We start from the raw sequence: 27,962 nt of genomic DNA, 5'->3' as shown, positions 1-27,962 counted from the left end.
GGAAACACTGTCCTAAGGCCTAGAGTCATGCTTTTTGCAGGAAGGCTTTTGCATCAAGATCTCTAAGCAACACAGGAGGAAAAAACTGCTTCGATTCCAAATAAGATGCTGGCAACTGTTCATCTTAATTTCCACTAATACAGTATAGATTAGTGAAGAGAAAATATTCATACAGAAGCTGATTAAACAAATTTGCAAATTGGTAAAAACTACATCTTTAGCACCATCTAGAATCTAGTGTATGATGCTAAAACATCGTCATGTGGAACGTAAAGTTGGTAAGGAGCTACACATAGCAGATGCCATTACCAGAGCAATAAAGAGACCACCTACCACCTGAAAACAGGTCTGTAACTCACCATGAGGCATGTATCTATTACGGTGCTATTTATAAAATCAGCAGAATTCCACACTGAAACACAAAGAACTGTGTGTAAATTGAAATTAACAATTTTTACAAGGATACCCCAAAGAAAGAGCACAATTAGACCTCAACCTGAGGCTATCTGGGAAAAAAAATACCAGTCATCTAGGTCTAGAAAAATGTAAGCAAGGAACAGCAGATATCCTGTTGGGACTGAGATAAGAGCTTACATATATTGCTTCAGAAAAGCACAAACAAAAAAGCCACCGTCATGAAATCCTAGCTCTACCCTCACTGAGCCTAAGAGAGGATTTATTTGAATCTGACAATTTAATTCCTATTAATTTATCACTACTCTAAATACATAGAGCTTTCACAACTAACAAGCTCACCAGATAAATGATTACCCATATAAAGTTGGCAAGTGTAAGACTAAGTCAAGCTCCCCCTGTTGGACACTGACCAGACTGCTGTGAAAAGATCAAATTGCTTAATCCCATGTGCTTTTAACTTGCTGGGTTTGGGCAAAGTGCAGGCACCGTTCCTGCCTTCAGGACTCTCTCTCGGCATGCACTCCAGGTGTAAACCTCTGTGTCTGACAGTGGCAACTTAACAGTCCAGTTGCCTAGAAACTGAAACTAGTGTCATCTCCCACCTCAAACTTCCCCAGCAGCTCTTGCTCACCTTAGAATCTCACCAAAGTGTGAGCCCTCCTGGTTTACAGTTTACCTCTTCTGGGGTATAAGCTAGTGGAGCCAACAGATCCAAAGACTTACAGGATCCTAAAACACCAAACACTCAGAAATATAATACACAAATCGATGTCCCTCATGCATTTCCCTGCCTCAGCTTTCCTTTACCACCCTGGAGAGTTCTTTTGGCTTGGGCATCCAGAATCCTCCCCGAAGCTCATGACTTCTCTTCAGGAACACAGAACCTTCTCTACCCCAGCTAGCCTTCCTCTATCCTTGGTTGGCCCCACCATTAAACTGGATCTCCCTGAACCCCATGACCCCCACTGTCTCTTCTTCTTGCTGGCCTCAAACTTCCTCCAAAGCCTACCAAAATTCCTCTGGTGAGTCCTTTTTAACTCCTTGTTTTATCACCTTTGTCCTGTTGGGAATTTTCCACTCTCTCCACCTACCCTCCAGACAAGCTTAACTCAGCCTCCTTCATATACCCATTGTTCAGTCATTAAGGTTAATAACTCTCCATTGGGCCTGGTTTGGGATAGACATTCTATGGCTTTGTCAGCAAATGGGGGATTCAACATCCACACAGATGATACAATTTTAATAATTTTCATAATATGAGCTTCACACCATCAACCAGAATTCATAAGTTGTACAAGCAGATTCCCCAAAATATCATAGCTAGGCATGGAATACATGACCACGGATGCTGGTTTTCAAGAATTTGTGGAGGCCTCCTCATCTGAACTCACAACCTCCTTGCCAAAATGGCCACAGAACAACACATTGCCTACAAGTTATTCAGAGAGAGAAAAATCTCTTAATGAAATATAAACATGAGAGATACACATTGGTCCCCGGAAGTCCGCCAAAAGGATTATTTCCCCCAGAACCTATGCAAATGGTCAGATACACAACCACCTCACTTCTGACAGAAGTTCAGTTACTCAAGCCCTGAGCAAGTATGAGATGTACAACTAAAAATGGAGGAAAGAGAATTAAACAAACTGTACTTGGACATAAATACAACACCACTGTCCAGCCTGATAGCTGGGCAGCTAGTCCATTTCAGAATGGACAGTTCCAGCTGGAAGTCAGCTAGTGTTGTTACAGCCACACAGATATTGAGAAAATGGACAGTCAGAGATACTTGAGATTTGCTTGAAATACCTGAGACAGCCAGCTATCCATCAACACATGGGGGGGAAAATAGTGAGAGCTTGATTCCTTAAGGAACAGATGAGTGTACATAAGGACCTCTGTTCATTCTGGTGGGGTCACTACAGACAGAGACACTGTCAAAATCCCCAGGTGCAGAGATTTCACAGATATGCATACAAGCGAAACAGTCCAGTTCTAAGAAGAACTACAACATAAGTAGCCTGGAGTGTGCCAAGTTATTAGTAGCCATGTCCTGAGAAAACCAATCCAATACTGGCAGGACGGAAACAAGCTATAACTGATTGCTTAAACAATTTTGAAAAATATGTCAAAATATATTAAAACATGATGATTCTGAAACAGTTCTGTTATTTTAAAGTTCAAACTATTGTCATGGGGAAGTATATTAGCTAAAAGGGATAGGGTAAACATAGGTATCACATTATTAATATGGCAGTAGTTATGTTAATGAGATGATGTAATATTAAGAAGTGCAGGATGATGCTAATAGTTGTGTTAATTCTGTGAACATGCCCACTGTGGACTAGATGTTTCCAGTCTGAGCTGTGTATTTCATATAGTCAATACAGTGCTTTGCCTTCTCCTCTGAAACACCTGACTACTTACTAAACTTTACCCTAAGCAATACACTGCTAGGTCAGTACGCAGTACCCCGCTATACCGCCGCATGCTTCAAGTAGCAGCTATGGTGATTAAGTAGGTGACACTTTCCTTCTGAGTTGGTAATGAATCAATGCCCCAGTATGACGTTAGGGGGGAAAAAAAAAATCTGCTTCTGGAGACACTATCTTTTCAGTAAGACATCAAACCAGGGTTTCTCAAACAGGGGTCACTGCTTGTGTAGGGAAAGCCCCTGGCGGCTGGGACGGTGTGGTTACGTGCCCCGTCCGCAGGTCCAGCCAAAGACAGCTCCCACTGGCCGCGGATCGCTGCTCCGGACCAATGGGAGGTGCTGGAAGTGGCGCAGGCCGAGGGACTTACTGGCCACCGCTTCCAGCAGCTCCCATTGGCCCAGAGCAGCAAACGGCGGCCAGTGGGAGCTGCGATCGGCTGGACCTGCAGACGGAGCAGGTAACCACACCGGCCCGGCCCACCAAAGGCTTTCCCTACACAAGCCGCAACCCATGTTTCAGAAAACCTGCACCAAACCTAAGTCATGACCACTTGCAGTTATTAAAGAACCCACTGCATTCTTCATAAAGGAAAGAGTATTCCCTCTGGTGTCACAGGGAAATTCCAAATTTAACAAATTGCATTGAGACATGTCATCATATTTTCTATTGGCTAACGTAGTCTTCTTCACTTCCTCTACTAAAATATTGTATAATGCAGCTGTAATCTTCTACCTCAGAGGTGGTTACGTAACAGGAGTGGTTGAAATGATCCTTGTGTAAAGTTTGAATTGCAATTTAAAACTGCAAATGCTCCAAGATCCTTTGGGATGAATGGTACCAATAAATCAAGGAGTGCTGCTTATTACCTATGGTGCTACAAGCCAAAATGCTGAGCTGCAGTATCAGTTTGGTGCCCATTCTGCATTTGTGAACATGAAGCTTTACAGGATAATGTATACGGTTGCCGTGTTGAATGCAGCTTTCTTTTTTAGCTTTTCAGCTGCAATTTGATCACATCTCCTGGAAGTACCTTGTAAGAGGTGAGGATGAAGAGGCTGATGTGCTGTAAGCACTGCTGTCATCTCATCATGGTCAGAAGGATGTATATACTCATAAATGCTATTGCCAGTAAGCTCCACCTGTCAAGAGACATATAAAACAACATTAGGCCGTACAAATGGCCTTTCTTTTAATAATATAAAGCATTCTTCAGTGACCTACGTATACTACATCTGTATACTGTGCATACAGTCCATTACCCTTACAACGTGTGGTTTTTACTGGACCAAAACCATGTACCAAATTATTACCTGTTAAGCTGAATCATTCCTTTTTCAGTGGTAACTAACACTTTGGAAGCTTTTGTGGGAATTTCTGGTGCTATTCTGCACACAGGAGAGTTGCTAGTGGAGAAAGCTGGCAAGTGAAGAGATGATAGAGGAGCTACAGAAATGTTAGCTTCCCACAAAGAGGGGGAAAAAAATCTCCACAAGCTGCATAAAACTTTTCTCACAGACAAACATACACTAAAAGTTTTACATGTTCCCAGAAACCATCATTTAGGTTCTGTTTGTATTTGAAATTTAACAGCCAAGCCAGCAAATTGATACATTTCCTGTTACTGGGGCGGGGGGGGGGGGGGAGTAAATGCCCTCCAAAAATACAATCCAAACTCTTATTAGGACCAAGTTTAGTGCTTATTTAATTCAGTGGAGCTATTCCTACTTATATCAACGAACACTGGATCCAGCATCACCTCCTTCAAATAAATGTGCAGAATACAACAACCACCACCACAACAAAAGGACCAGCTCAGCAAGGGTTTTATTTGTCCTTAATTTCCTCAATATAGCATATTCCTCTCTCTCACTTGCTCTGAACCTCTGTTCACACATGGATGTGTTTCTGTCATAGTATTTGTCCCTTTCTGTATATTATGTACATAATAAATATAGTATAGAGGCTGGAAGCACCATTACAGCTGGCATGTGCTGTATGTCCTTTTTGCTAACTTTATTTCGCACGTGTAAAAACATATCAACAAAAAGTCTCCAGATAGATGCCGTAATGGATTTAAGTAGAGAACCAATACTTTGAGCTTGTGTTTTAAATTAGTGTCAGGCTACCCAATTGTTCATTGTGGCCTGATGTGCACTGGGCCCCAAAGATCAGAGACAGCTGAGAGGTGAAGTAATTTAACCTATTCTTCTGGGCCAATCCTACTGATCTGCTAAGATGTGCGAGTTGCCTTTTCTTTAGAATAAATGAAGTTGTCTAGCCCACAAAGCAATCTTTTCCCGAAAATGTCTCTCATAGTTCCGTTTTCTGCATTATTCATGGAATGTCTCTTCCTAGCACTATACAAACTAATTCTTTCTAGCCATCTATTCCCCACTGTTCCCTTCCATCTCTCCCTCCCCTACCCACCCCCACTTCCCAAAAAACAAAAACCCTGGTACACATTCAATATTCCAACCAGATATTTGCACATTTCTTTAAACAGACAGTTTTCAGTTGCAGAAGGAAAACAAGAGAGATACCAATTTAACAATGTTAGTTAACAGAAATCATTGCCCCTATGAGAAAATATTTTGGATCATTCCTTTTCAGGATTATAACAGGTGGGGTTATCAACACCAGCTCAGTATATTTTGGCTTTAGTGGCTGGGAAAGGATTGGAAGTACACAAGGATGAATCTTTTTGCAACTTGTAAATTTTTTTCCCCCACTCTTTGTAAAAAATAAAACAGGCAAAAGTAGCAGATTGATTATAGACAGGACTATGATTTTCACAAAAGCTCTAAAACAATGTTTTTTAAAGTATTGTGATTTGCATTGCTCTAAGCTTTCGAGAAACAGAACAAGAAAAAATCTTACTGGAGAAAGACTGAGTGGGTGAATGTTCAAACCGAAATGTGGGGTCTGTGGACTTTCCTGTCCCTCTGAGTTTAACGCTCTGTCTGGAACCATCCCCTCTTAAAATAGCTTTTATCCTTAGCTCATAAGGATATTTCTGAAGAGCAGGCTTTTTGCCTTTGAAATGAATCAGACTGTACCAAATGGAAGGTAGGTATTAAAAAAAAAAAAAAAAAAAAGTTCATAGGAAGGATACCCTCAGATCTCTCTTATTCCGTCCCCTGTACAAAGGCATTGTTTCCTCCACCTGCCCTGCAAAGCTAATTACAAACACTAATTAGTTTAATCCAAAAGACTTGGATATTTAATTGATCATAATCCTCACATGGGGACCAATCCTGCAAAACCTAATTCACGTGAGTAGCCCTTGCTTTTGCAAGTAATCCTATTGACTTAAATGGGATACTCACCCAAGCAAGGACTAGTCACAGAAGGATTCTCAGAATTGGGCCCATGGTCACAATTTTATTGACACTGAGATTCAGATCACGTGGCTTATTTCTCTAAGGTACCATAGCTCGCTTTCCTGAATATACAGATAGGGATATATTCTATTCTATTATGCACGTGCAACCCCAATGAAATCAATGCAATGCCACATATCTAAGTGACAGCAAAATTTGACCTATTGATTGTTAAATAAATCTGAGAAACCTAAAACCGTCTTCAAAAATCTGGGGCTACATAATAGTCAAATAACCAAAATGTTTGTACATAATTTTTGAGCTGACAACTGTCTCCTGTTATGCATATTTTATGTGTGCTTTTTAAACGCAACAAAATACTAACAACTTAAAAAATAAATTATATGGTTGAATCCATAAAACTTCTACAGTCTCACGCATCAGGCTTATTAAACCAGATCCTGGATGAAGCATTTTAATATTTGTAAATACCGACTTATTACCAGTTGCATTTGTTTCCTACTAAGAGCTTTTTTATGTGTAACTCAGCTGTATATTTTCTTTCTGCCAAGAAATGATTCATAATAAACAGAGGACAAAATAAATGGATACAGGAAGAAAATAATTATATATTTTGCCATTAGTATACTTACTGGATGAAAATAAAACAAACTTTAGCAAGTTCAGATGTTTTGGGTTAAATATTTCAAGATTTATAAAAAAATAAATATAAGTTTTGCTCCCTTGTAGAATGAGAAAATTGTTGTGGCGCCAGCCCAGACTTCAAAACTGCAAAATCTATTTTTCACAATAATTTTCTTTTCTTCTGTTTTAAAAGGGTTTTCCCTGCAGTCTATAAGTCACGTAAGCAGTAACATGTATAACTGTGTGCATGTGCACATATACAAGTTGCACTTAAATTGTACAGCCCACAACATACCACCAATTTTTCAGCTTAAGTCCTTGCAGAATTCACTAAGGGATTCTGCTAAAGAGTTGATAGCATAGTATGGCGCTGTACCTAGAAGTGCTCATAAATGCATGGCTATGCAATGTGTATTTATAGAACTTTCCTCTTCAAAATATTAACATATGAATAAAAGGCTCATGAAGTAAAATGATCATATAAACTTAAATGGTAATGGGTGATGCATTGTGCCAGCAGTTTTTAAGAACAGCCTCACTGGGGAATTTGCCCCTTTTATTATTCACAGAGTAAGGACACATAGGGTCAGATCCTCAGCTAGTGTAAATCAATACAGATCCACTGACTTTAGTAGAGCTATGCTGATTTAAACCAGATGAGTGTCTGGTCCTCAGTATTTACTATTCCTATTACAAAAAAAACTGACATGGAGTAAGATAGGACTTTTAAAAATTGTTGCTTCTGATACTTGTGTGTAAATTGTGTCTAAAAAAACTGAATTAGTGGAAAAAAAATACAAGTTAAGAAAATCTTTAATGTTGCTTATATATTTGAAAACATACTTAAATGTGTTGACTACCAAAAGCTTAATCAGAAGGTATAAGTGACTCTCCGTTCTTTCTGCTGAAGCTATAAATCAGGATTAATTGAAGGTACAAATTACTTCAGCAGATCTCCAAGGATATTTTGTAAAAAAAAAATTAATGTGTTTATCTATCATAATTACCTGTTTCAACAAATTGCACTAACTGAAAATTGACTTGTAATCCAGTTTCATAGTGGAAATTGTTCATAAAAAAAGGCTTTTTTATAAACATTCTAAAAGATCATCTAAAATCATCATCATCACTTGGAATGCCAGCCAAGACAAGCTGAGCCCAAACTCAGATATAAGAGCTCTTGTTGAAAATATAGTGTAGGATTATGACTTGGTGAGAGAAATTTGAAGAATTTGCTGCTATGGACCAATTCTGCTCTTATTGATGTCAATGGCAAAACTCCCAGAGACTTCAAGGGAAGCAGAAACAAGACCTCATTTAGCAAAGGATTTTTTAAAAATAAAATGCTTATAGGAGCGTCCTAGGATTACAGTGTTTAAAAGTAAGCTGTTCCTTGAAAAAAAATCAAGAATGGAGAGATGGTGGGAGGAGATTCCACAATACGGCAAATTACTGCTGGCAAGAAGATGATTTTGTGTTTTTCTTTTAAAGAGAATAAAAGAATGTTATGTATCATTTGGTATCCAATCCAGTGACTTTATTTTACAATTGATAGATAGACAGACAGAAATAATTGCATACTGTGAAACTGTTGGGGCTGGCTACTAAACCTGAAGCGGTGTTTTTTTAAAGCAATCATAATTTTCTACTCCCTAAACACTGCCTCTAAGTCAGGGGTTCCCAAACTTGGTTCACGGCTTGTTCAGCTCCCAGTGCCCGCGGTTCGCTGTTCCCGGCCAATGGGAGCTGCAGAAAGTGGTGCAGGCCAAGCCACCACTTCCCACAGCTCTCATTGGCCGGGAACGGCGAACCGCAGCCACTGGGAGCTACGAGCGGCCGTACCTGCGGACGCTCAGGTAAACAAAGCATCTCGCAGCCCGCCAGGACTTACCCTGAATAAGCCGCATAGCAAGTTTGGGAAACCCTTCTCTAAGTTCACATCTTCACATTCTCTTTGCTCTACAGCTTTCCTGAGAGTTCAAGGCAACAGCCCACTTCTTACTACTGCAGGATATTCCAGAATTTTCTGGTTAATCTTGCTTCAGTAAACTTTATGGGCCAAATGCCCCAGTCCTTCCTCAGGAAAAACTCCCATGGATTTCAGTGAGAGTGCATAAAGACGCACGTGTGCATAAGGCCAGCATATGTCCAATTTAAAGGCTTTAAATTACACTGAAGTGGTGCCTAGGCCTCATGGTGATCCCCTGCACAAGTTTCTTTGAACCTGGCATATTCAACTTATTTTATTCTCTGAATGATTCTGTAGTTCTTTGATTTCACTGGGATATATATATTATTCTACAGCAATGCGTGTTCCACCCACCATCGCTGAAGTGTTTCTTCATTCTCTTGATAAACACAAGAGAATGAAGAAACACTTCAGCGATGGTGAGTGGAACACCCATTGCTGTAGAATAATTGTTTTGTTTAAGTGGATCAGTTTCAATAGCTACGGTTATGATGGATCTTTTTAATAGGTAGGTAGATAAAGAGGCTTTGAGTAAGGGCTCTAAATGCAAAGTAGAAAATATAGTTTCTTATTTGGAAAGAATTTCAGGAAAAGGCAATATTTAAAGACATTTAAATATGCATTTAAAATTATGAAACAAATATATGCAACAGCAGACTTGATAAACAAATGGCTTAAATTAAAAATTCTCCTTGTATATATTTTAAAAGTTGGCAGAAAAACTAAGTGTCTACACTTAACCCTGAGTAGCGTCAAAAGCTGAAAGTTACTTTTCTAACAGAGATTACAAAAAAATAGTCTGAGGTTTCTTTCTTTTTTATCAGGAATGTTTTCAGAATACGATACACAATATTTGCTTTTTCATACTTTCTAGAGTTGTTTATCTAATTGCTGCAAACAATTATAAAAATACATCCAAATAGTCTTCAATTCCTTTCAACATTAATCACCATTATGACTTAAAATACACATTTTAATCTCTACAACATAACTCCTGCAGTCTTGGAATAGTTTTCCTATATCTCCTTCTCTCATTGACTCTTCAGATCTCATTTGCAAACACATCATACCTTTGTCTCTTCATTTCTCTCTCTCTCGGCTATTAATCATTTATCTGTTTTATCAATTCTGAAAAGCATTTGGGATGCAGCGGCTATGGAAGACACTTTACAAAAAGTTGTGTTCTTTGTCAGGCTAATGCAGAGCCCAATGAATCAATGAGCACCTTTCCAATGGACTTCAGTGAGTTCTGGATCAGGTATTACGTCCCCAAATTTGAGGGGTATATTTTTAAACAAAGTCATGGAAACCTGCATCTTACAATAAATACACTTCTAATTCTATTTGCTGTTCTACTTACTCTGAAAAGGTAAAAATTTAGACATGTCTTAAAAAACAAATGAACAAAAACCTTCTACTTCTTTTGCAAAATAGTAGTAAACTGAGATTTACAAGTTCTATCACAAGCATATAAAACACTTTACTGAAAAGATCCAGCTGTAAAAATTCAGGAAAAAATTACCCTGAATTCTATGTAAAAACTCATAAATCTGCCCTCTGCCCACCTCCCCTCCCCCCCAATTAAAAAAAAAGCACATTTACAGTTCCACATCAGATTTCCTCTTTCAGATTCATAGACTAAAAGGCCAGAAGGGACCGTCATGATCATCTAGTCTGACCTCCTGCACATGGCAGGCCACAGAGCCACACCCACCCACTCCTGTAGTAGACTCTATATTTTAGCAATTCTCAGTGTCACATACAATACAAAACGTATGCACTGGAAATCTTCATTTTTTCCCCCTGAGATGTATAGCATTGCCATGCAGGCAGTAGCTTTAAGTTCCAGGCTCAAGCTCAGAAACTACCTCCAGTTCGCAAAAACATTTATCAACCTTATTAAACGGTAATAGGAAGTAAAATTTAAACAACAAGAAAAGATACAAGGTAAGATAATCATATTGCCACTCTAAGCAAATGGCTTTACTTAAATAAAAGAAAAGCTTCAATTTTGTTCTATCTTAAGTTAAGACCTCCATGCAAAAAACTAAACCTAGTACATTGACCAAGATATTACCATATTACATCAGTATTTAACAAATGGGCAGAAAGTTACTCCTACCTGGGATAAACCGAGATGAACAGATGCAGTTTCAGAGATATACATTATTTTGCCATCAGATGCTACCACAAAAACAAATCCATCCAATGTCTGTAATAAAGAAATATTTTGCATAAAAATCTCAGTTTAACTGATAATTTAGAATAAAGATTTCTGAAGTGTTTCCCCTCCCAAGCAGAAAATATATTAAGAAGAAATATTTAACCTACACTGTCCCTGTGAAGACTATTACTCACACACAAATTTGTGAAATCTACTTCATTATCCCGTTACAGAAGTTAATGCTGCACTTTAAGTTAACGTTCTCCTATTAACTTGGGTTACTTTAGTATTTAGCACAAATCCTGAATTATGTGGTACTTAAGCTATCCAATGCTATACAGGCCATTTTACGATGTAATGGCAGAATTGAGCAATATTTTTATTTATGCTTTTGTGGACAGAGAATTGTCTTCTTCATAGCTATTTGGAACTTGCCAGGGATGAAAAAGCCCTTGACAGCTTCAGAAAGAAACAAACAATCCACAAAGGAAACTTCATCATACTGAAAGTGAAACAGTGTAGACATTCATCTCTAACATTGCAACCTGATAAATCTTAACTAATGGTAACATTTAATGCAAACTTGGGGCCTGATCCAAGCTGGACCTCATGTGAGTAAGGATTATCAGGAAGTAATGATTACTCATGTGAGTAAAGGTATGAAAGATTTAATTATCCCACAAAGAAAGACTGATAGGATAGAAATTAAAACTGTACAAAGATGGCTAGGATTTTCAAAAGTAATGATTTTGATTGCCTCAATTTCAAGGTGCTTTATATTATATTTTAATAAGCACTTGATTTTTTCAGAAGGCCAGTGTTTAGGAAAATCAGAGATATCTAAAATCACGAATCACTTTTGAAGTTCTTGGCCAAATACCTATACACATGCAGATCACTGAAAAATAAATATGTATTTTTTGGGGGGGGAACTTCTAAAGTACATAGATAAAACAACTGCCTTGTCTATTTACTAATTCATATTTTAGGATACTGAACCAGGAGGAATGCAATAAAATCTTGTAAAAGTAGTGCACACAATGTGGCCCTAATAAAAAATATTCCAAATTATTCTCTGGCCTACTATTTTTACAGCATGTAATTGAAACCAGGTTACTTTTTAGCTTTACTCGTTTTTTAATCCCCTTCCAACATAAACAAAACTTTGTAGATGTATTAAAATGGGAAAGAAATCATGGCATCCTTAAATAAAAATTTTACTTTAAACATTATTGTTAACTTTCACTTTCTGTTCCCAATCTTATAGTTAAAGTTGTGTCCCTTATTCCATTAGAATTATTGTTAGGGTTTCCAACTCAGCTAGAAAAATTGTTGCTTAGAGTTGAAATTTGGCATACAAAATTTCTGCCCAGGTGCTATTTTAAAAAAAAAAAGAGTTGACGGTAACTGTGCTGATTTAATACATTTTTTGAGCATTTATAATTTAGAAGTAGAATCCATTTTATGCATCATTTACAGGTAATTAACAAATATTACCTAACTGCTTTTGACACTAGACAAAATGTAAAATAACTAAGAGATTAGGAAGCTACTGTACAAGCAAAGGCTTTCATGAAGATTTTTATTATACACCTACATAAAAATTTCCAAGATAGACCAGTGGCTCCAAACCAACATATCAACTAAACTTATTTGAAATAAAATTCAAAGTGTATATTTAATGAACTAGATGATAACATCTCCAGGACAGCAATCACCAGATCTTTCCTAAATATATTTATTAGGGCTATCAAGCTATTAAAAATATTAATCACGATTAATTATGCTGTTAATAATAGAATACTATTTATTTAAATATGTTTGGGCATTTATTATATTTTCAAATAGATATATTTCAACTACAACACAGAATACAAAGTGTACAGTGATCAGTTTATTTTTATTACAAATATTTGAACTGTAAAACAAAAGAAATATTTTTCAATTCACCTAATACAAGTACTGTAGTGCAATTTCTTTATCATGAAAGTTGAACTTACAAATGTAGAGTTATATACAAAAAATAACTGCATTCAAAGATAAAACAATGTAAAACTTTAGAGGCTACAAGTCCACTCAGTCCTTCTTGTTCAGCCAATCGCTCAGACAAACAAGTTTATTTACATTTGCAGGAGATAATGCTGCCCACTTCTTGTTTACAATGTCACCTGCAAGTGAGAACAGATGTTCGTGTGGCAATGTTATAGCTGGCGTTGCACGATATTTACGTGCCAGATATGCTAAAGAGTCATATGTTCCTTCATGCTTCAACCACCATTCCAGAGAACATGCATCTACGACATGCACGACAAGATCTGCATATGGCAGAATGTGGGTAAAACAGAGCAGAAAACATACAATTCTCCCCCAAGGAGTTCATTCACAAATTTAATTAACACATTTTTTTTAACAAGCGTCATCAGCATGAAAGCTGTCCTCTGGAATGGTGGCCAAAGCATAAACAGGTATAGAAATGTTTAGCATATCTGGTATGTAAATACCTTGCAAAGCTGGCTACAAAAGTGCCATGTGAATGCCTGTTCTCACTTTCAGTAGCATTGTAAATAAGAAGGGGGCAGCATTATCTCCCATAAATGTAAACACACTTGTTTCTCTTAGCAATTGGCTGAACAAGAAGTAGGCTCTGAAGTTTCACATTGTTATGTTTCTGAGTGCAGTTATATAACAAAAAAAATAATCTACATTTGTAGGTTGCACTTTGACAATAAAGAGATTTCACTACAGTACCTGTATGAGGTGACCTGAAAAATACTATTTCTTTTATCATTTTCACAGTGCAAATACTAGTAATCAATAATAATATAAAGTGAGCACTGCACACTTTGTATTCTGTGTTGTAATTGAAATCAATATATTTGAAAGTGTAGAAAAACATCAAAAATATTTAATACATTTCAATTGGTATACTATTGTTTAGCAGTGCAATTAAAACTCAGTTTAATCATGATTAATATTTTCAGTTAATTGCGTGAGTTAACTGCAATTAATTGACAGCCCTAATATTTATTTTATTAAAATCAATGTGTTTCAAACCCTATCATGAGAGAGTTTTCTCTTTTTAAATGAAGGAGTACACCAATTTTAAGTTGGCTTTAAATAATAAGAGTGTGGTGACCAAAAAAAAACAAACAAAAACCACTCTTCATGTCTTTTCAAATCTTATCTGAATCTACCTCTTTTCTAACTGATCCAGGCTTTTTGCTCTTCCTTTCCTATTACTGGTTATTCACCTCAGCTGCTTTACCTAGCACACCAAGGCTTTTCGGGTTCAATCTTAAAAACTATTCCAACTGCTCCAAGGGCCTGACTCCATACCCCTTGAAACTAATAAGAGGCTTTTACCATTAGTGTCCATATTCCTATAATTGTAGTTTATAATATAAAAGCTTCAGGTTTTCATTATATTATTATTCACGTCACTCTATCTTATCTTCAGAACAGTGGGAATGAAAAATAAGAGTGAGATACAACCCACTGCACTAGCAGTTGTCAGTGTCAATTCTAGTCATATGCATTGTATCAATGTTGCCTACTTCTCAGGCTACTCTGATACAAACTGGAAAAATAATAATGAGAATTAATACAATAGCATGGAAAGCAGAGTGACAAACTCTCTGACTGCACCTTTAAAATCTCACAGCTCAACAGATACAAATGCCAGTAGACTACATTAGGAAAGAGTTTTCAATATTCACAGCTCGGAGGCTGAGTTTCTCTTTGGATATAATCACTACCCTAGTGTACACTTAAAAACAGCTATGTGACTAAATACTAAGCTTCCTCAATAAAACTGACCATTATATAATTAAAATTTATTATGTCTTTAAAGTGGGGGATGGAGAAAAGTCCTTGCTGCATTAACGTTACAAACAGAAAGTTCCCTTTCGGTGCCCCTGCCCAACTACTGCTCCCTAAATTCTCTGCTACATGGGGACATCCATATGGGGAGCAGAAGAATTCCAGAGCAGATCAACAGGATTCTGAACAATTGTATTTTTAGGTGCTAGGGTAAATAGGAGAACTAATCCAGATGTTCACCTCCTGCTGCAGGAGCCATGCGCTCTTTTAAAGGTTTTCCCTACTGAGCAATCTGTGGAGAACTATGATCTCCCATTTACAAAAACACCCTGACTGGATTGTTGATAGTAAATACAATCCACATTGCAATTCACCAGGGGCCCTTTGTAGTACCAAAAGCAATCCCTCAGTGTGTGCGCCCTGGGTTGGGGGATTTGTTTGTAATTGTTGGACTAGGCTTACCAGGCAAACCGTTCTTAGTAATGTAGGCTGTTGGTACTGCTAAAATCGAAGAACGAAAATTAAAATGACTGTTTCCCTCTGAACTCCTGAAAGAAAACCCTGGCTCTAGGTTGTGTGAACAGAATGACCCCACCAATTCTTCATGTAACTACTAGGCTGGGAGGGCGAAGGGAGAATTACACACTGAGTCACAAAAAAATCCCAATGCGGAGTATAAATCTCGAATAAAGCATCTTCTACCTGAAGCAAATGAGATCCGAGCTCTTTGGCCACGTTATCCAAGGGCCCTATTCTGCTCGGCTGGCCCCAGGCGTCGCCCAAACCTGCAAAGGAACCGACAAATCAGTTAGGAACTCGTGGACGGGAATGAACCTCCGCCGTCGCACGTGTCCGCGGGTCCTCTGGCTGTCCAGGGTGCGGGCTGACCTGGCCGGGCCGCGGGACACCAACACCAGCGCACGGCTGCCGAACCAGCGCCATGACATTGGGGCTTAGGCTCGGGGCGAGCGGAGCCTGCGAGGGGCCCGCGTTCCTCCGCCTCCAAATGCCCGACCCCGGCCGGTCCTAGCCAGGGCCCAACTGCGCCCGGTGATGGAAAGTCCCTGCGGTCGGTCCCAGCGCTGTGCAAGCACGGAGCTGCCACGCGGCCCATGTCTCCACACATGAGCCCGGGCTGGACAGTGACACGGACCCCAGGCGCTGGGGGCCCGACCCGGCAGCCTTCGCTCGGCCAATAGCAATGAGGGGAGGCTGCAAGACTGAGCCCCGCGTTACTCTGCTCTGCAACTGATGGCAAATGCAACTGCTTAGGTGATAGATACTGTGCCCAGGCAGACACGCGCCTGGCTCCTTCTTACATGCACAAGCCCCACTCCCTTTCTCTAGGGGGCTGTGACCGATGCAGCCCCTCAGGGCAGCCCCCGCCGCCGCCGCTCGCAGAAGCCGGGCGGGAGGCCCGCCGCAGCCGCAGGGGGGCGGGAAGACGGGGTGTCACTGGCGCACACGCAGCTGCCCCAGGCCGCAGCCCCGGCGGTCAGTGTGACTGAGGCGCTTCGCTTGGAGCCGCGCAGCTCCAATGCCGCTTTCCCGCCCAGGCAGCGCCACCCGCCCCGCCCCGGCTGCAGGGCGGGCGATGGAGTTAAAGACGGTGGGAAATGGCTGCTTCGGGGCCGAAGCTGCTGAGCGCCTGTGAACTCGCAGTTACCCACGGGGCTTGATGAGGCTGAACAATGGGCCGGGCCGAGAAATCCCGCGGCGTGGCGGGGCCAGCAGCAGCCGCTGCCCCTGGGGGCCCGGCCAAGCCCCCAGCTTCGGGGCCACACGCGGCTCTGCAAAGCGACGGGCCTGGCTGCGGCTGAAGGCGGAGCCCGCGCTGCCCAGCTGGGCCTGGCCGCCGAGAGCCCCCGGTCGAGGGTCCGTCCCCGGGAGCCGAAGCTCAGCCCTGGCCCCCAGCACGGACCGTACCAAGCCCCGCGCGCCTTCGCCCACCAGCCCCTGGCCCAGGCGGACTGGCGGGAGCGCAGCCCTGGGCTGTGGGTGTTTCTCCGGCCATTTTACGCACGATGCACTCAGCACGACGCATGAACCTTACTCCGCGGCCGCCTCCCGAGGCACTGCGGGCAGTGGCAGCTTGGGCACTTAGCTCCCTCCCAGCTGGCGGCGCTAGAGAGCAGCTGCAAACGCGCCCCGAGCCGGGGCAGCAGAGGGGCTGTTTGGCGTCACGCACTCCCCGCGGCCCCCGCATACGCTGCACTCAGCCCCAATGCTCCCGCGGCTTCGCCTGGCCATGCTGCTCGCACAAGCTACGGTGAATTCACTATGTAGCCGCTACCCCGCTCCACACACAGCCACTTGCAAGGGACGCTCGTGTGTCAGCACTGCTACGGGCTGGGGCCGGGCTACCTCTGTTACACTGACCGGGACACACACAGCCCTCAAATCAGATAGTGCTGTCGGGGCCCTGCTCTCAGCGCGGACTCTTCTTCTCGCCCCTCCTCCGGGCAATTATTTGTCACTGTTTATTGCTAAAGGCTGGGCATGAAACGTCCTGGGTTTCCTTTGGCTTTGCTTGACTGGCTGCAGGTGAAGCAGGCAAAGGCCTGCTCCAAACCCCAAGTCAAGGCTCAGGACAGACAATGGAGGGAAGGGAGAGGGTGAGACGATCAGGATAAATCTAAACAGTTGTTAGGCAGTTGTTGTGCTGGTCTTACTGATCAATATTATCTCATTGTTTCCTTGTGCTACCCCAGCTGTCTGTATCCGCCTTATATTTAGATTGTGAGCTCTTTGGGGCAGGAATTGTGGTTTTATTCTGCGTTTGTGCAGCGCCTAGCACAGTGGGTCTTGGCCCCTGACTAGGGCTCCTAGAGACCCTACTAATACAAGTTAATACCAATATTAATAAACAATGGTTCAAGGCATGACTGTGCTTATTCCACTTCCACCACTACCACTGACCTTCCTATAACTCGGTCATTCTTCTGCTACTCCAGTGCTAAGGAGCCATATCATTAATTCAGTGTATCCAGAGTCAGTCCCAAAGGTATGTCTTCTTTGAACATCCACATTAGCCATCAGAGTTGCCTGAGCGTATGCTTCAGTAAACTGAATGGCAGAAGAATTTTATCTCTACAGGCTATTTAATCATAGAATCTCAGAGTTGGAAGGGACCTCAGGAAGTCATCTAGTCCCAACCTCTGCTCAAAATAGGATATTTGTTTTTGCTTTGGGGTATCTGTCTATGTTTTGATAAGTTTGCCTATATTGTGAAATTGTATTTTTTAATAAAGAAAGCTTTTATTTATCTACTGCTATCCTCTAATTCTACCAGACACTTTACAGACGTTTACAAATGCCATTGCTGCATAAACTATTCCCATCTTTCTCTGCTGAAATGCAGCCTTCTCTTGAGTGGAAAGTATCAGCTGTATAAAGGAGCACAGAAACGTGAATTTTCCTTGGCAATATGATGCTAAATTAAAGCGTTAGTAGTTATCTTGTTGCTACACAGACTGCCCTTTTTAATAGTGTAAATGATAAAGTCACCTTGAGCCAATCAAACGAACTCATCATAACGTTACAGATACATTTTTTTTAAACTACTCTTATGACTAAGCAGTCTCCTGAGTAACTGAAGCAGGTTTGTTCTTTAAGCCAGTCATTCAGAGGATTTTCAATAATGGTATATAAACAACTGTCATTCCAATATACCAATGCCTTGCTGTATATTTGATTGTATCATTTGGTATTACAGTTTTAGCAATATCATGTAAGTATTTCCACTATTTTTATCGGAGCATTCTAGCGCAGGCTCGCTATTAACATAAAATCTCTCTCCAGCAGGTTTTTCTCTTTTCGAAATTTAAAATCGGTTTAGCCATTTCAAAATTATATCGAATTTGAATACATTTAGTGGATTCCTTGATATTTTCCTTTGTTTTAAAGTCATTTCATCAGTCGATAAAATATTTTCTCAGAATATTATTTTCAAAGGTGGGAATAAAGCGAATACAACCTTAAACTCTGAAAAACGGACCGCTGCACATCAACGGCTCTTCCTAGGGACATGCAGCTGAGTTTGTAGGTGAGTGGTGCATATGGATGCAATAAACTCAAAGGAGCTATCTCTATCTAACCAGTAAACACTGTACATTTCACTCACTAGGCTGGACCTAGCCAAAGAAGCTGCTGGGACAAAGTCAGCATTCTGTAAATTGCTAAAAGGCAACGTGTGCTGACTTAATAGACCTGAATAGTTCCAAATGACTAGCTTGTAGACTGGTTTTAAAGGTTTCAGAGTAGTCTCACAGAGCCGGATGGACTAGAATGGTTTCAGATTAGATATTTTGAAAGAAGCGTTTAAGATATATATTGTATATTTATCTGTGAGAAAGCTGAGCAGCTGAAGGATTTTGTTTTCTGGAAAATATTTAACATTTAAACATCAATCAAGGGGTGCCAAATTGTTCGCCATTCAATTTTAAATGTATTGGGATTACCTCTATCAATTAAGGTCAAACATTTATCTAGAGCGAGACAGGTTCACAAAACCAAGAAATTCCAATCCAGACTGAATTGCAGAGACGGACATTTCTGTGCCACAAACTGAACCCGAAAGTAGTCTGTTATCCAGTAGGGGAAGCAAATGGTGAAGCAGACTGTCATAGTGAAAATATCCAGCTTTTTTTTTTTAAACTACGCTGTGTTCCCCTTGTTCTGGAGGTTTGAGTTCTGACTTGCTTCTCCAAAGCTCCTTTATACAGCCACGCAGCCATGTTGGGGACAAGTGGCATCATCTCTTTATAAATGTTAACTAGAGGGCTCTCTTGGCTTTCTCGTGATTCTCCTGTATTCTTTTCTCGTTGTAATCGAGGTGTGCTGGGAATGCAGTGCGACTGAGTGTTCCTCCAGTACCTAGCACACTGGAGCTTCAGTTTTGATTGGGCCTTTGCGCGCTACTAGCCCAAGACAAATATAAGTAACAACTGATGGTTCCATTTCTCTCCGACGCATTGAAGCTTTTCCTTAGCCGGAGCGTCTGGATAACTGTCAGTTCCACGGCGACTGTTTTCGACGGAGAGGCAAAAAATTATATGGCAGGGCATTTGAAAGTGGAGACACTCCACGGCGCCTGATTCTCATGTTAAAATGCTCCCGCCCTTCTATTACTAAATATGGACACAATTCTCTCCCTTAATCTGACATCTCAAACTTTGTCAAGACATCTTCATATTCACCTCGGGGCATTTGTCAGTCTTCAGAGGAAAAAAATGGGTTAAATTGTAACAAAATCTGGAAGCATTTTAGGTAAAGGAAAGATAAAAACCCCAGTAGCTTTTCTGTTTGGAAATCTGCTACAAGAATTACTTATCAGTAATGTACTATGTAAGTATCAGCTTGCCCTGTAATTTGGAGTATTTCCTTTGTGTCTCTACCGCATTGTGCTCCCACTCCCTTTTAGTGCACGATCCTGCGCGTTATTCAATAGCCGTCATTCAAAGGAACTTGGGTCAACTACAAACACTGGGATTTCATTGCTCCCTCTCCGGGGGGAATTTCACCGACTGTGGAGCAACCTCCCCTGGCCTTGCAAACAGCTTATGAAGAAGAGGCAAGTTGCAATTATATAGGAGTCAGGAGACCGGCAAACCAGGCAACATCACCCGTCTGCAAGAGACAAAAAAGGAGGTGCCCCCTCTCCCGGGTTCCTTTCCCCCTGTATTGGAGACGCTGATGATGATCCTAATAATTCAGCGGTGAGGTTTCTTATAATCACAACACACACACATATACTCCAACAGAGGGCCTAGCCCGATCCCGCAGTTCTCAAGGGAAAAATTCTCACTGGAGCTATTGTGGCGCTTGGGACCCATCCCCGAAGTCAGTGATAAAGTCCCTTTGATTTCTTTGGGGGCGAGATCGGGCCTAGTCCCGCATCGACACTATTCTCACTTCGGAACACGTGAGATAGCTGCAGGTGCCCTGATTGAATCGGGTTGTAAATCGGTGCACACGGCTTTGGAGAGGTATTTCTCACCTCTGAAAACTAGCGCCGCTAGTCACAGCAACCCGTGGGGCTCTGAAATTTCAGCAGTTGTGTCGCCTCCTGTTGAAATACTGTCTGCACACTCATCCTAACTCTACTGGGAGGTCACACTAATGGGTTGGGGGGAACTATCTTCACTTTCTGGCACATAAATTATTACAGCACTTGACAAAATTAGCTCGACAGCGTCCTTCAATAGCTGTCTTAAATTTGTTGTGTTTTGGAGGTGGCTAGAACCTGGCCGATTAAGAGGAAAGGACAGATTTTTGTCTAGGACTAGCGGACTCCTGTTCAGGTTGTGGATCGGAACTTTACGTATATATAACTTAATTATTTTAGATCTATTAGGATGTATTAAGAGATCCACTTGTTTTCTATTTGTATTTTTTAAGTTACCTACTGGAAATATTAGTGCGGTCGGGGTTAAGATTTCTCGAGAAAAAAATGTTAAAAAACCCAGCCCAAACCGACTGTTCTATTGGAGCCAACAAAATTAGATCACCGACTCAAACCCACTCTAAATCACAAACAAGAGCGAGAGAAAACCCCTCCTGTAATGACAGTAGTTAGACGCATTTAGTGTGGCGAGATATTTGAAAGGCTCACTCACAGCACGGGCGAAATAGACAAACCACAGTTCATAATTATCATTTGCAGACGATCGTGCCATCCAGATTTATTCTAGGAGGAAACTGAAATGCTTCTTGCCGCTGATGTGAAAAGCCCAGTTGCTAAGAAATGAAGGAGGAGATTATTAAAATCCCTGTTTTATTCTAATCTGCTCACGATTCTCACATCTTTCTTGCAAGCAGCCCATATACCTGCGACTGTTTCCTGATTATGTATGCCTCCAACATTCCGGTGATCTCAAAATGCCACCGATTTACATTTAGAGCAAGCCTCAAAGGAAGCCCTAACGCCGTCTTTTATTTTAATAAACCCTTTAATAGCATCAACTACTATTAGCTGTTATTAAAATAGGGACACACGGCTTTATGAATGGCTCACTCTCAGCATTGATTGTAGCCTCTAAAGCGAACGTTAAACCTCGCAGATGTACAGAAAAAGACTGAGCTGAAACTGTTGTAATTCAACCTGTTATTTTCCTGGCTCTATTTTAAATACATGGAGGACAAGAAGATATTTGTATGCCCTTTAAAGAAATATTAAAATGTCCATTCATAGGAGTAAGTAATAGATCCCAGATTGTACTATTAAGACATGATGCCAAGCACAGAAACGAAAGAAAAAATCACAATATCTCCCAGGCTTTTGTTTTGGTTTTAGGTAGTGGGAATAGTATACGCTACATTTTTGAGTCACTTATTAAGCAGCTCATTCCTTTTGGTTTAATCATTAATAAATGAGCAGTGTTAAAGCTAGTTCTAGAAAATGCGTGGAGTCACAATTTAACCTCAGCGCCATAACCTGGTGGATGGGATTTTTTCAGCTCAACAATAGTCGTCCCTCCCCACCCCCACACTTCTATTTGTTCATTTGTGGAAAAACATATTGCACTAAAGCACTAAAAATATCTCGTAGTATTTTTTTGTTCTGCAGCAATAAATGGCTTAGCAAAATATCAAAACGCGATAGAGGACGACGCTAAACAGTTTGAGTGTAGGGATATACACTATGTTTTTGTCGCCTGGATTTAAATTCAAAATGTGAAGGTGAGAGCAAATCCACACGGAAAAAAAATACTATACCGAAGCACGAAATTATACCCCACAAGACTAGCACTTTGGGAGAACAAAAGAGGTTTAATATAACTCTCCTTTCACGCTCACTTCGGTGGGCCTGTTCCGGATCCTCTCGCAAGGAGTTCTGTGCGCCCAGACTAAACTGTGCATCTTCTAAACATACAGTAACTGGGTGGATGGGAAATCTGACTGCCTCAAGCCCCGAAGTCTAGGGGAGCGTAGGGATGCCCACAACCGCGGACACCTTTTAAAAAGTATTAAAAGTTGTCTACGCTACGTGCCAGGGCGTTTTTACACCGTTAACCACCGAAGCTTTTAAAACTCCACCCTTTTTCCTGGCCTATTTGGGGTTGGAAGCAAGTTTCATAGCGGGATAATAATTCTGATCAAATGTAGTAGAAATTCGATGGCTTAGCAGCTAGGCTGCAGACTTCGGACGTCTCTTCCCCTCACACCCACGTCCCCCCGCCTCCGACCCTCACCCAGCCTACCCCGGTTTCAAGAAACAAAACTGGCTCAGTGTTATCACGAAGATGATAATTCAGGCGTAAAAGTGAATGTTTACACACATCGGAGAATGGTGGCAGTGCACTTTTCCTCTTGTATTTACAATGTCATTATATAGCTCAACATAAGTTATTCTAGATTTGATTCACCTTTTACAAATTTTGGCACAATAAAAGGAAGCTGGTTACTAGCCAGGACATATTCCTCTGGGCCAAATTCTGCTCCCACTGATGTCAATAGCAAATTCCCATGGACTTCGATGAGATGCGGATTTGGCCCTAAAGGTGTCTTGGTTGCCTGTCATGCGCGGATTAAAAAAAACACCACATCAAGTACAGTTTGCATTATTATAAATATATCTTGGAGATACATGATCGCTGATGGGCACATTGCGTCGCTAGACATCTGCAAAAGCTTGAAGTAATTTTCTGTTACAAGAGAGTTTAAAATACTGACTGCAGACACATCATCTATTCCTCTAAAAAAATCAAGATCTCAGCAAAATATTGTATAGCAGAAAATATGCAGGATGGCTCTTTTGGAAATCAAAAAATGATAGCTCTCCAGGCTTTGTTTCACTTTGGGGCACTGATCCCAGACTGCACTTGTCTGTAACACTAAATCTAAAAAATTATTTCTTTTCTGCTAAGGCCACTAAATATTGCCATTTGGGAAAATATCAGGGGGAGAGGGAGACTTTCATTATAATTTCCTATAAAAACCAAGTTCAGAAACATCATCTCTTTCTTGAGGAAAGATATCCAACTATGAAGGGAGTTATTGATAGTGAAAGGAATTATGTCCCAGCCACTTCCCCACAAAGTGTCTGGCAGAGTAGCTCCCAGCATGAGACTTTCCAAACTTGAACCAATTTATTAATGCACATGGGCTGAAATAATGTAGTTATCACTTTCCAACAGCTCTCCCCTTATGAGTTTAAAAATATATTCAGAAACACAGGAGTAAATTATTCACTGCGTCTTTCATATATTGTTTTCAGTGTTCTGGTTTTCAATATATTTACGCAGTATTTATGGCAAAAGAATATGTTTGTCATAAGTATTTTAAAAATTACTCTTAAGCATGTGGGGGGTGCAGAAGCACACATTCGGTCTGAAGAGAATTTACACATAAGACACTGCCACCCTGGGTATATAAACTCGTGAGGCTTTCATTCTCTGTTTTTAAAGTGTTCTTTGAGCATTGCAACTGTTCATTGACACAGTTTGTTCAACAGGAGAGTTTTTCTGGGAAACCTGTAATATAAGCCTGTCCAGAGAAGTCTCTACATATGTATTTCTAAATATGTAATTCAGTTATTTTGGAGGAAAAACGTGCGATCAAAAATAGGGAAACCTCTCCCGAAATTACTATATTTCTTAATCGGAACTTTTATAATGACTTAAATTTGCGAAAGTCATTAGCAATATACCAAAGCACTGGGATGTTTTATTCCTATTAGAACTGTAAATTTATTTATTTTACATGTTTTATAGAACTCTTTCGGTTAAACAGAATTATTGATTTTATGTAATACTAAGTAATCATTGCTCATAATTATTGACGTAGCTGATAACGATCTTCTCGTTTTTAATTTGTGACCCTTTCATAAGCTTCTTAGAAACTGAGATGAATAACAAACTTTTCATTCTGGAATGCTAATTGTTCCTTCCCTCCCCAATCATCTGTCCAGACAGGCCAAACAAATCACAAAGGAAGAGATTTGAGTTTATTTAACCATCTAGAGAATATTAACCAGCATTTAATTTCATTTCTCTCATCCAGTTTAGTGGTCACACAACATGACATATTACAAACGGCCCCACACAATGTATGTCAGATGGCCACTTCCGCTCAGTGAAAGAAACATGTGAAGTGTGTACTTGTTTGGGGGGAAGGGGTGTGTGTATGGGAAGGGATTGGTATTTTTTGGATTCAGTGTTTGGTTTAAAAAAGTCCGAGGGAAAAATCTCAAGTTTTATGTGCATTGCTGGCTCTCTCTTTAAAAAATAGGGTGTTTAAGGCTCAGTCGAGCAGACTGGGGTCTGCACACACGCTAGAGCCAAAGGGCTGGATTCGGATCCTTTTATCCATGTTGAATAGGCGTGCGTATCCCATTGAAGCCAGTGGCGCTCGCTATGGAGTAAGGCGCTGCTCGGTGGGAGTAGGGGCCCATAACTGCCTCGCACTCCGATCTTTTCCCGGATCTCTCATTTCGCAGCAGATTTTCAATTGCACTGAAAAAGGCCGCGTCCTACAGTCCCGGCTCAAGCAAACCCTCCCTTTGCAAAAAAGTCCTCCTGGGGATTTGGTCCGAGTTAGGGTCCTCCCCAACGCTTGCAGAAGCGGGGCATGATCATTAACAACCAAAGATGAAATCTTGAACCTGTAGCTCGTTTACAAAAGAGGGTTTATTAGTCTACCTACGGATGCGAATTTTTATGACACTTTTTTTACAGCTAATTTCGCAGCCAGCCCAGTTCTGCGCCGATTCATTCCAACGTTTAAAGGTTTGGCGTGGGTGCAAAAGACGCGGGCGAGGCTAGAAATGCTGAGCTCCGTGCGTCGGATCCCTGCAGGCAGGTGGACTGGGCAGCGTTTAAAGACCATACAGCTTGGTAAATGCTGCGTTTTCAGAAACAAACACCCGCCGGGGATACCCTCCTCTCACCCTGGAGAATGAAAACAATCTCCCATGCAATTAGTAACGGGCCCCGGGGGAGGGCTTCTAGCAGATGTCCTCAGCGCTATGTAACTAATGATAACCTCCTGCTGGCAAATGGACTCCAGACTGATGTACCATGCCACGCCGGCCCGCCTAACGCAACCCGTTCTATTTATCAGTACGGGGCGCGCTGACATTTCTTTGCTGTTTGTTTCTTTGGGGTTGAGAGCAGAGCCCCGGCCGCTGCATGAACAGTACGTTGAGGAACAGAGCCAGAAGCGAAATCAAAATAATCTCAGAGAGGGGACCACGCTTTAAAACTGTTAGCACAATGCCTGCGCGCTACAATTATAGCCGCGCTGCAATTGAGCAGACAATGTGTGTGGCAGAGCCGGAACTAAGCCCAAGTAATGTCCCGTGTGTTCAGTGTTATGTCTAGTTCTTTTGGTACCAATTTTTATACACTCTGGGCCGGTGGGAGATTATGTTTGGGTTTTTTTTATAATCACACCTGCAAGTTTATTGATATTATATTATATTTATATTATTCACACGTAGTTTTTTTGTTGTGGTGTCCGTTTTGTTAGAGTTATTCTCAGAAATCTGTGCCACTCTCACGAAGTTCTCCGTCTCTACCTCTTGCAAACGAGTTTCATGTGAATTTGTGCTCTCCTATTTTCCACATGACCCATCCCCCAAATCTTCAGGCTTTCTCGCCCCAATGGGAGAAAGTGAAGATAACATACCAACTTGTCCCTAGTTTTAGCCAAAGGTATTCTTGATTCTAGTCCTCATCAACGAAGTGCCTGACCTGCGGGTTGTAGGCTGGATCCCCTCCCCCCATTCTGCCTAGGTCTGGTCTCTATACTTTGTATTATCGCGTCCTAAATTAGGAAAATAATTTTAAGCAGCTCTAACCGTCCCCCTCCCGCCCCCGCCCCCACACAGGGAAAGAAAGAAAACAAAATCACAGAATGTATCACGCACAGATCTTGTCTGGTGTTTAGTCAGCTGCCTGGCACCATTTCCTCATCGCCCTGGGCTAGAACTCTGCTTCTTTTCCGCCTCCCGGTTCTGTCGGACCCAGCGCACCGCAACACGCCCTACAAATATCCCCGTTCCAAACTCGGGAGTATTCTTTGAGCTTTACAATAAGCCTGATGAATACGACTAAACTCATGGCGACTGGCCCCCTGCCTGCTTAGCATCTCGGGCACAGGCTACAACTGGAAACACAATTCACAGAGACTGCCTGGGGTGTGCGTGGGGAGGGGTGGCTATTTATAAACAGTCACTGTCTTCAAGGACAGACAGCAACCATTTCAATGGCTGTCACGGCTCATTCAGACCCCCTTGAACCCTCGAAACACAGATGATTGTTAATTGCTAAGAAACTGCATCCAATATGTGCTATCCCCCCACCGCCGCCAGCAAAGCCCCCGCCTTAGACTCCTGCCTTATGAGAAGCAGCAGGTGCCCCGGCAGCAGCCAAGGGATTTACCTTCTGGGAAGACAGCCCGCATTTTCAGGTAGCTGGTGGTGAGGCGGATGATGGAGGCCTTGTCCAGCTGGGAGGTGATCGCTGAAGGCAGAGGCAGCAACTTGGCCAGTTCGTAGAATTCTCCATTTTCTTTTTCCCTTCTAGTCTTCGCAGCATTCTTGGACTTTTCCTTCATGGCGGCTATTGCACGGCAATGAGGGGGATGACACTGGCATATTAGACCCGATTCTTCCGGATTGCTGCGAGCATGGACTTTGGCTTTATCGTTAAGATTATTTTCTTCGTAAAATCAGAACAAAAATCAATACATAAGAAGGTCGAGACGAGAGTGGGAAACCACCTCTGTGCCACAAGTCGCAGCAGGTCAGGAGAATGCAGTTCTGGGCTGACTCTCCAATGCAAATATCTCGCACTTGGAAAGCAGAGACTGAAAGAGCTACATGAACCAGAAACGTGGCTGCAGCTGGAAATGGATCTTCTTGTTCACGGAGAGCAAATCCCCTTTTTTTCTTTGTTTAGCAATTGATTTCCTGCTCTATGCAATTCTTCCCCCTCCGAAAAACAAAGCCTTCCAGCAACTGCTCAGCAGAAAATCATTGTACTAGGCAGGCTGCATTTTTTTTAAAAAAAGGTTGTTATCCTCTAATGAACTGATGCAAAGGGATCTGGTCCTAGAGCCCAAGATGCAGAGGAGAAGACAAGCTGGAAAGGCAGCCCACTCATAAAATGAAAGTCAAAGCCAGTCAAAGCTGCTGGTAGGCTTGCTCTGAAACCACAGGCTCGCTTTTCCTTCATACATTTCCCTCTGAA

At 41.4% G+C, this 27,962-nt stretch overlaps 1 protein-coding gene across 1 annotated transcript in view; it reads right to left on the bottom strand.

Moving 5' to 3' along the window:
* Positions 1-27,327, bottom strand: part of SIM2 (SIM bHLH transcription factor 2) — a 62,766-nt gene extending 35,439 nt beyond the window's left edge. Inside the window, exons 1-4 of the mRNA XM_032788888.2 lie at positions 27,153-27,327; positions 15,472-15,554; positions 10,909-10,998; positions 3,883-3,991 (exon numbers count right to left, since the gene is read on the bottom strand). Coding sequence (XP_032644779.1) covers positions 3,883-3,991; positions 10,909-10,998; positions 15,472-15,554; positions 27,153-27,327 — 457 coding nt within the window. The remainder of the gene's footprint in view (positions 1-3,882; positions 3,992-10,908; positions 10,999-15,471; positions 15,555-27,152) is intronic.
* Positions 27,328-27,962: the final 635 nt, after the last annotated feature.

This window comes from Chelonoidis abingdonii, chromosome 1, assembly GCF_003597395.2.
Source record: "Chelonoidis abingdonii isolate Lonesome George chromosome 1, CheloAbing_2.0, whole genome shotgun sequence".
In the NCBI taxonomy this organism is placed as follows: Eukaryota; Metazoa; Chordata; order Testudines; family Testudinidae; genus Chelonoidis; species Chelonoidis abingdonii.
This window is presented reverse-complemented; position numbering and strand designations above follow the sequence as displayed.